Below are 10,116 nucleotides of genomic sequence, written 5' to 3' on the forward strand. Positions count from 1 at the left end.
CTCGATATCATTGACAGCAATTCGTCAAAATTCTGTGGTGACATCCTCATAGCCAGTTTGTACTCCGCAGGATCTTCAAATCGCAATTGCTTCAGCAACAAAGCAGAGCCACCAGTTTCGTTTCTATCGTCAATCCATTTTCTTACCCATTGTCGTTTATTTTTAGTTGTCTCATTTTCTACCATTTCTATTAACTCATTCAACAGCAAAATTGATAAATTTTTCAACAAATAATTAAATCGTCGTTTCAGTTGTTTTCGCGAATTCATTTTTCCCACTGACTTCACACACGTGTGCTCACCGTGAGAAACGCACCACTACTACTTTATAGACGTGGGCGTTATTTCACGTCACTAGATACATTAACTAGTTACGCGGCATGTAACCGAGTCACTAGTTTCGCTTCAAATTAAAAGTAGTGATTTTTGTAAATGCGTTACTGGGATGGTTGGGTCATGAGTGACCACGCGCACAATAATATGAATACGCGGCATATAACCGAATCACTAGTTTCTCTTTCGAGTAGTAATTTTGTAAATGCGTTACATTTCTTTCGCATCGCGCCTACCGGCCGGTCGAGCGAGATAGCAGATCAGATTTCCGAGTAAGCGAGAGCGGGTGACACGAAAATCCGAAGTAATCCGAACGCGCACATGCCGTGGCATACAACAAAAAACAAAACAGCGTAACAGTACTAGTTTAAGTACGTTTAATTTTCATACGTAAGACTATAGACATTAGACAAATACAATAAAATAAGTGATCTCTGTTTGTAAATAATTTCAACGGCTTGCGATTCCAGGAAGCGAGCGTCAATTTGTTGAAAAGTAAAATAAAAGAACTTAGTTTGTTTTAGTTCGTCGTTGGACTTGTATTTTTTTGAGTACTTTCTTCTAAAAATTAATAAATGTTATTTTGGTGCTTTTTTTGTAAATTTAATGTAAAGTTTCTTTGATGTTATGTAAATATGGTTAGGATATTATGTAAATATAATTAGTGTGGAATTGTGGATTGTCTCTAAGTAAACTATACCTAAATAAAAATGTCTCGATTGAATTCTAGTGCTTTGTGGGAGTTTTTTCAAAAACTGGATAACGAAAAAAAAGCGAAATGCAACAGTTGTGGTGAAGTTTATAGCTTCAAAACTTCAACTGCGAATTTGAAAACACATCTGAGGCGAAAACACCTCAATGCGTATACAAGCCTTTGTACCGCGCAATCAACGGCAAGGACCCCAGAACAAAGTCGTGGGCAGGAACCCGCAGACGATGTGCAACCTCAGCCCTCGTCGTCCAGCTCCGATGCTGCCTCAGCTTCTACGTCCACTGCTGCAAGTACCATACCCATATACCGCGCTGCGCAACAGCTCATTGATAGGTACGGAATTAGCAAAAAAAAAGTAACACTGACTAAAAAAAGACAAATTGACAATGACCTTGCCGATTTATTTATAGATAGTTATCACCCTTTCTCTTTAGTAGAGGAACGTGCTTTTAAAAAATTTGCCCGACACATACCTGGATACGACTTACCATCGCGAAAAACTGTCTCTAATATTCTAATTCCTACATTATACGACCAAACAGTTTTACGAAAAAAAGAAGAAAAAAACAATATTGAATTTCTATCTCTAACAACAGACTTATGGACGTCTCGGGTCAATGATGCTTACATTGCTGTTACAGGGCACTATCTAACAAAAGATCTTGTTCTTAAAACATTTTTACTAAAATGTGCAGAGTTTAAAGATACGCACAGCAGTACGAATATTCAAGCTGCATTGCTCGAAACGACCAACGAGTGGAATTTAACAAATAAAATAAATTTTATTGTTAGTGACAACGCACCCAACGTCAAAAAAGCCATAGCTGATATAGGGTGGAAGCATTATGGTTGCTATGGCCATACGTTGAACTTAATAGTGCAAGATGCCCTGAATTCAGTCCAAGCTTCTTTGGACAAAGTTAAAACTATAGTCCGTCATTTTAAAACAAGTACAGCAGCGCTAGAAAAATTATTAAAAGCGCAATCACAGGAAAAGCCGGACGTGACACCAAAGCGCTTGATACAGGAAGTACCAACCCGGTGGAACTCTACATTTGCTATGTTACAGCGATTTGTAGAACTGGAAAATCAAATATGTGCCACTGTTGCAGTTCTTAAAAAAGATTTACCAATTTTAACTCTCGAGGAATGGACAGTATTTCACGAACTGTGCAAGGTTTTAAAACCTTTTGACGAAGCTACGAAAGCTATGAGTGGTGAAGATTATATGACAGCCAGTACCATTATAGTCATGACACGCTGTCTTAAGGAATCCTGTGACCAACTGCTCCTGGAAGGCTTTACTGTTACAACAAATAATATAATTACAGTACTTCGGACAGGCTTGGATAAAAGATTTGAAGGTGTTGAGAGAAGTGGCACGTTCTCGATATGTACATTATTAGACCCAAGGTACAAAACCAATGTATTCTCAGACACAAGTGAGGCAGCAAAAGCAAAGAAAGTGCTGGAGGAAATACTGGCAACGGATATTAGGCGACGACATGGAGAAAAACAACCACAACAATCGACTTCAACCTCTGCATCCGTCCCAGTAAGGGATAAATTTTCACCATGGACGATTTTAAACAATATTGTTGGGACGCAGCAGCAGCAAGTACCTTTGTCGTGTGCCATCATAGTTTCCTACAAGTTTCCTATTAAACACTAATCAACCATAAATACATTTAATGCAGTCAGTCCTAAGCCTGAATAAAGTATGAAGGGAAGTTAATTTATTGATATAACTGTACCTATAACTACAAACAAAGATAGTGATTTAAGCTATTTTCGTTTCGTGTGTAACGGTATAGTTGGTGGAGGTTAATGTAAACAATCACAGAAGCTGAAAAAAAATTACAAAACTAGTTACAAAAATCACTAGTTTCGAAACAGGTGACGCCGACCAAGTCACTGATTTCGTTACGTTTCTTAAAAATGACGTAACGACCCACGTCTACTACTTTACTTCATGTAAACAGTTAAAGTCAGTCGCGGCGCCGACATTGGCGCTGCGACTGACTTTTCTACTGACCCTGTGTAAATCAGCTCTTATATTCTGAGTATTAGTATAGTATAGTATAGGTACTATGAAGCCAATCGTCATTGTTCGTATCTTTATTTTAAATTTAGTTTGCCATGAAGCATAATGATACCGTATCACCATACGTAGCAGGTAAAAATATTAAACAAACTAAATGAGTACAGATCTGAAATTTTGTTGTTCCAGATACGCTCCAAAAGACTTAGCTGTTAAGCCGACCTGTTCACATAAAGACAAAAAGCTGCAATGCTCTGAAATTAGTATGAATGACTTACAATCTTTTCATGAATCTTTTTATGCCGTAAAGGACAAAGTAAAAAAGGTTAGTTCATATTAAAACATGTTATAGCTGTGCAAACAACGTCGTCGTCCTCGGTCTAATACTAAGCATTACAATACCAGAGCTATGCAAAGAATGTACAGGATTTACTGTAGATCTCAAAAAAAGATGATATTTGTTTGCCAAAAAGCTTTTTTACAAATATTGCACATTAAAAGGTATCGGATAGAAAATGTGGTAAAGAATTATTATTTAGAAGGCAAATTCCCAAAGGAAAACCGTGGTGGTGACCATAAGTCACATAAATACGAAGATAAGAAACAAAATGTAATTTCATTCATTAAGAAATTTAAATGCACTGAAGCTCACTATTGCAGAGGCAATTCTAAGCGAATGTATTTGCCCTCAGAATTGAGCATAAATAAAATATTTTGATGATAAATAATATCTCACTATTAGAACTCAATTATTTGCAAAATTTGCAACAGTGGACACGACATATCACCTGACATTTTGTCACTAATCTCGCACCATACTTCCATTACATACAAGGAACCTTGCTTTGCTGAGCAAAGTTGTTGTTCCTTACACAACAGACTTGTAGCTTGTGAACAAACCCATAAATTCCTAGGAACAGGTGTTTGTTACTTTGTACTGTAGAATTGACAATGACCAAGCTAACTTACCCAACAAGCCAACATTACATTGAACAAAAGTTGTAGTCAGAACCAACCGTGTACATATTTATATGCTAGAACCTTCCACTGTTAGAAGTCAATTATATTGCAGAGTTTGCGATAGTGGAATTCTATCAGTATACAATCCCAACATCCTTAGGGCTTTTCAATATCTTTATTAATCTTCACTAAAAACTTCCATAATAATGCACAAGGAACAATAAGCTTGCTTTGCTGAGCAAAATTGTTATTCCTTATACAAAAGACATATTGTTTGCAAACACAGCACAAATTGTTAGGAAGTTCTGTTTGTAACTTTGTAAAGTAGAATTTGACGACAACCAAGCTAACTTTGCCAACAATCCAATTTTATAATGTAGCAATGTGGTCAGAGCAGACCATGTAAATATTTTGATGATAAATAATATCCCACTATTAGAACTCAATTATTTGCAGAATTTGCAACAGTGGACAAGACATATCACCTGCCATTTTGTCACTAATCTCGCACCATATTTGCATTACATACAAGTAACAATAACCTTGCTTTGCTGAGCAAAGTTGTTATTCCTTATATAATAGACTGTAGCTTGTGAACAAACCCATTAATTCCTAGGAAGGGGTGTTTGTTACTTTGTACTGTAGAATTGACGATGACAAAGCTAACTTACCCAACAAGCCAACATTACATCGAACAAAGTTGTAGTCAGAACCAACCGTGTACATATTCATATGCTAGAACCTTCCACTGTTTGAAGTCAATTATATTGCAGAGTTTGCTATAGTGGAATTCTATCAGTATACAATCCCAACATCCTTAGGGCTTTTCAATATCTTTATTAATCTTCACTAAAAACTTCCATAATAATGCACAAGGAACAATAAGCTTGCTTTGCTGTGCAGGGTTATGATTCCTTATACAAAAGACTTGTTGTTTGTGAACACTTCACAAATTGTTTGGAAGTTGTGTTTGTTACTTTGAAGTTTGAACTGTAGAATTCAACAATGACCAAGCTAACTTTGCCAACAATCCAAGTTTATAATGAACAAATATTGTGGTCAGAACCAACCATGTTGATATTTTAATGCTAAATAATGTCTCACTATTAGAAGTCCATATTGCTGTCATAATAATCAAATCTTTATAAATACATATGGCATACTATTATTTCCAAGAACAAATTACTGGGATGGAGATCCAGTCTGCAGAATTACATGTATGAGGAAAAATAAGCTAATTTAGCTACAACCAATCTTTTAAATTGAAGCAAGGTTATTATTCCTCGTATGTGAAGCCAATCCAGAAGTCTCAGAATCACATCAGAAGGCAAGACGGATCACCTGACATCTTGGGGCATTCCAGTCTTCACTGATTGTCCACAATACTTTAAGTTTCCAATGCAAGACTTTTGCTTGAGAACAAAAAACAACATGATATAATCGATTTCAAAAATGATAAGATCATCCATCATAGGATAAAGCAAAGGGCCAGAGCGCTGGAAGTAAATAATGGAAAACAAAGTCAAGTTCCTACTTTGTTAGGTAGGAATTAACCAATGATCAACATCATAAATAAATGGACCATGAAGTTGGATTTCACCAGAAATCGGACTAAACAAATCAAATGAGGAGTAGCCATTTTTCAAATCTACTAGGCTACAGTGGAAAACGAAGTTTCCTTGGACAAGACTTACCTACTCCTTTATTAAGATCTTCGTTGATGTATACTTTTAATAATAGAAATAAAACAGTGACCAAGATTTCAAACGATTCCAAAAAATCGAAAGATGCAAAGATCAACGAAAAATTTTACCACTGCCACGAAAGGCATCAATTCGTAGTTCAACGAAAATCACAGATAACTACATACCAGTCTGAAAAGAAAATGAACTTCTTCAGTCAAAACACATCTAAAATTTTACATACGTAACATACATCACTTTCTGTTCACAACGCACAACGCAAATTCTTTTTTACTTCTTGATAGCTACGTACGCCGTTGCTGTGGAAGAAAGAAATTAGGGATATTCCGATACTAATAAATACTAGTAGGTACTCGATACTTTTGATTCGATACCAAGTATTTATTGTATCGAATCAATTTTGCGATACATAATCGGTATCGAAACAAAAATACTTGGTATCGAATCGAATCAGCAAACGCATCATACAGAACTAAGAGAGCAAAAACGAGGCAAAAACAGTCAGCTAATCAGGTTACCGAGTTACCGGTATTCCGTATTCGTCGCGTGGCGGCGTGAGTGACGCGTTGTCTCGCGCTGGGCTAGCCGAATTCGTCCGACTTCAGCCGAGCCCGCCCGAGCCGAAAGCGAGAGAAGAAAACACCCGCACCCGCTCGCAAATCATCTCGCCATTCCGCCATTGTGAAAGTGTTAAGTGATTGTTTACAAGTAATTTTATTAATTGTAATCATCAAATTCATCGGTTTATTCCAATGTTATCATGGCACCACCAAAATCTATAATATGGACACATTTTACCAAAACAAACGAAACAATTGCAAAATGTAAACAGTGTTTTAAGTCTGTGAAGTATTGTGGGAATACGTCGAATTTATTCAAGCATTCTAAAACTCATGGAATTTCTGTGGACAAAGGCAAATTACAGAAAAAAGAAAATAATAAGTCCAACGAAAGGTAGGATTCTAAACTTTTCTTTTTTTTTGCGATTGCTTTCCTAAGATGTTAAATAAAAAATCCTACCTACTCCTACCTATTTTATTTGTATAAAAAATAGTTTTGCAGCAGTGGTACTGTGATTGTCTTGTCTATATATTAATAATATATGAATAATAATTGATGACCGGTGATGAGATATTTCCTTTGTATAAATACGATTTAAACAATTTAAGGTTATGTGTTTGTTTTTGTTAGTGTAATAGTGTTGTTAAATGGCGGTAGTGTTGGAGTTGGTATTATCGATACTTTGAAGATTATCGATCTATCAAGTGTTAATTTTTGTTATTATGTTTCAGTTCAAAAAATACAATAGTGTTGGCCAACTCAAGGCATTTAATGGAAGATGATCAACCCCAAGCATCAACATCGAAAATTTCAGAAGATCGTGATGATTGCTCTAGTGTAACCACATTAACAAGTATGGACTCGGAGACTGCAAGGGAGCTATGTCTGAGCAATTCAATAAAGAATGCGTTTGAACGAATTTCATCTAATAAAGGTAAATAAATAGATATTTAATTAAATATTAGCAAAATAATATTAATACATATAGAATTAGTGTTAAAGAAAAATATATAAATATTTAATTTAATATTACATGTATTAAAATTGAGTTTTATTTTTAGCTGGTGGTACGAAGTATAACAGAATTGTTCAAGCATTGATATTTTTTATCTGTCAAGATATGCGTCCATTTAATATAGTTGAAGGTGAAGGCTTTTTACGACTTGTAAAAGAACTGGAGCCTACTTTTAAAGTTCCTGGCGCAAAGTATTTAAAGAAAATGACTACCGAAAAGTACGAAGCTTGTATAACTATTTGTAAGTCCAAATTATCCAAGATAGACAATTTCTGTTTAACGCTGGACATATGGACAGAGACAATGAATGAAGTAGGATTCATGGGCGTCACCATACATTTTGTAGAAAATGGTCAAATGTGTATGTATTATCTTGCAACTCGTGCATTAAGAGAGCGACATACAGCTGAATACATATCGGAAAACCTGCTGGATATTTTGAAAAAATGGAATATTCCACTTACCAAAATTCGTGCTGCTGTATCAGATAATGCCAGTTCAATGTTGGCTGCCATACGAATGTCTTTAGGCGAAAAAAAACATTTACCGTGTTTTGCCCATACTATTAACCTTGTAGTTGAAGAGGCACTAAAGTTGCCCAGTGTTAAATCAGCTGTTATAAAAGTACGAGAAATTGTTAATTGGATAAAAAATAGTGTTGTGCAGTCGGATAAGCTACGAAAAATCCAAATGCGTAATAATGTTTCGGCAGGATCAGTTTTAAAACTTATTGCAGATGTAAGAACTAGGTGGAACTCAACTTTTTTTATGTTAGAGCGATTTCTAAAGTTAAGAATAGTAATATCAGAAATTGTAATTGAGAGTGTAGTGGCTCCAAATTTGCCAAGTGCAGTGGAAATGGAAACCTTGAATGAGCTTACAACTGTATTAAAGCCTTTTGAATATGTAACAAGAGAATCATCGGGCCAAAAGTATGTAACAATCTCCAAAATTATACCAATGCTTAATTGCTTAACTACAGAACTGAATAGTATCACTCCAAACTCCGCTATCGTTAAAGAATGTAAGGATGTTTTATTGAGAGAGCTGAAAAGGAGGTATGGGATGATTGAATTAAACGATCATGCAGCCATTGCAACAATTCTAGACCCAAGGTTTAAAAATCTGCATTTCCAAGACCCCTCTGCATGCGGAAGAGCTATTCAAAAACTTAGAACCATGGTTGTCGGACAACTAAGTAGCCCAAGTGAGTCAGAAGATGATGTCTCATCTACTGCACCACCTGAATACGATTTTTGGAAACATCATAAAGAGTTAGCACATGGGCACAAGAAGAAAAAAAAATCTCATCAGGGAGATGAAGTTTCTCTTTATTTATCAAATCCAGTAGTTTCTCTTAAAAGCAACCCATTTGCAGAATGGGATGACATGAAGTTGGTGTTTCCTTGTCTGTACAAGTATGCACAGCAATATTTAATTGTTGTTGCAACATCAGTTCCTAGCGAGTGCCTTTTTTCCAAAGCCGGTGCAACAATGACACAAACAAGAAACAGATTGTCTTCTAAATACCTTGAACAGTTACTGTTTTTGGGCAATCTTAATGCTGAAGAGTTTTTTGTTTAAATTATAATAAGCCTAATAAACATTTATAATAAATAAATCGTTTTTTTCGTCTCAATTTTCTTTAAATTATTATCCTTCAACGTTCATTGATAGCACCCTCAAAATAATAAAATAAAAGTTCCAAAAAGTATCGATATCAGTAAGTATCGATACTTGAGGAGTACTTATTTGTATAGTATCGAAAAAAGATTTGAGTATTATCGAAATGAGTAAGTATCGATACTTAGGTGGTATCGGAAAATCCCTAAAAGAAATTAGAAAACGCCATTTTGTAAATTTTTAATTTTGTTTGGGCCTTGGGGCAGTATTACCAACTTTCAAAAATATTTTTCCCTAAATTTTTTTTTGTGTCAAAAACCACTTAAATCGCCATTATTGAGTTGTCCTCCTAAAAAATATATGAATATAAATTAATAACGAAATAATCTGCTGTAATATGTTTCAAAAGTTTTTTATTATTTAAGTTATTTAATACATAAAATACTTCGTCTTCGTCTGAAGATTCAGATTTTTGAAATCATAGATGTTAACATTGAATAAAAACATTTTATTGGATGGATTAAATGTTGTACCAGATCATTTTAATAGATAGTCTATTCCGTAATTCACTCCCGTTTGAAATTGGAACAATTGTCAAAAATCCCTGAAAATACCCCTAAAAATTTCAGATCCCTAAAAAACTCCCATCTCACTTATTTACCCCCTAAATCTGGGGGGAAAACCCCTAAGTTGGGAACACTGCCTTGGGGCTTGGGCGGAAAATCACGGAAAATGAAATGAAAATCATCCATAGACTAGCAATAATGCCAACTTACAAAAAAAAACTAGGTTGACGCGTGGCCAATATTGGAACTAACGCCATCTTGTGAAGTGTTATGCTGCCTCCTTGTATGTGGTGTTGCTAAGTAGAAAATCTAAGTTTCACTGTTTTTTTTAATATAGTCATTCCATATACATAAATTCGCAATATATTCTGATAAATAATTAATACCTACAGCATGTGTTTGCATCTTATAGCTATATTTAGCACTAGGTAAGTACATATACTATTTAAGCATGTAAACATGATAGGTTGCAAGTCCCTGGCCTATCAATGATTTTTACGATTTTTTTTCAATGTACAATCAGGAACGGCTTTCTAATTTCTCTTTCAGTTAAAATAAGATAAAACTTACTCGATTTTCAACATTGACATTTTCAAGATATTA

At 35.1% G+C, this 10,116-nt stretch overlaps 2 protein-coding genes and 2 long non-coding RNA genes across 4 annotated transcripts; all 4 read left to right on the forward strand.

Annotated features, from left to right (window-relative positions):
• Window positions 1-321: 321 nt before the first annotated feature.
• LOC123876064 (zinc finger BED domain-containing protein 4-like) lies at window positions 322-2,716 on the forward strand. Its single transcript, XM_045922191.1, has one exon. The coding sequence runs from the start codon at window positions 1,043-1,045 to the stop codon at window positions 2,714-2,716; it is 1,674 nt and encodes a 557-aa protein (XP_045778147.1). The 5' UTR covers window positions 322-1,042.
• A 291-nt stretch (window positions 2,717-3,007) lies between these two features.
• LOC123876281 lies at window positions 3,008-3,442 on the forward strand. Its single transcript, XR_006798301.1, has 2 exons — window positions 3,008-3,152; window positions 3,275-3,442. It is a non-coding gene; the product is annotated as an uncharacterized LOC123876281 (long non-coding RNA).
• Window positions 3,443-4,514: 1,072 nt separating this feature from the next.
• On the forward strand, window positions 4,515-5,880 carry LOC123876279. The gene is made up of 2 exons (XR_006798299.1): window positions 4,515-4,630; window positions 4,666-5,880. It is a non-coding gene; the product is annotated as an uncharacterized LOC123876279 (long non-coding RNA).
• A 177-nt stretch (window positions 5,881-6,057) lies between these two features.
• On the forward strand, window positions 6,058-9,020 carry LOC123876266 (E3 SUMO-protein ligase ZBED1-like). Its single transcript, XM_045922474.1, has 3 exons — window positions 6,058-6,702; window positions 7,041-7,243; window positions 7,371-9,020. Exons 1-3 carry the CDS (start codon window positions 6,509-6,511, stop codon window positions 8,906-8,908), a joined length of 1,935 nt encoding a protein of 644 aa, XP_045778430.1. The 5' UTR covers window positions 6,058-6,508; the 3' UTR covers window positions 8,909-9,020.
• Window positions 9,021-10,116: the final 1,096 nt, after the last annotated feature.

The sequence above is a fragment of the Maniola jurtina genome, chromosome 21 (assembly GCF_905333055.1).
Source record: "Maniola jurtina chromosome 21, ilManJurt1.1, whole genome shotgun sequence".
Taxonomy (NCBI): Eukaryota; Metazoa; Arthropoda; class Insecta; order Lepidoptera; family Nymphalidae; genus Maniola; species Maniola jurtina.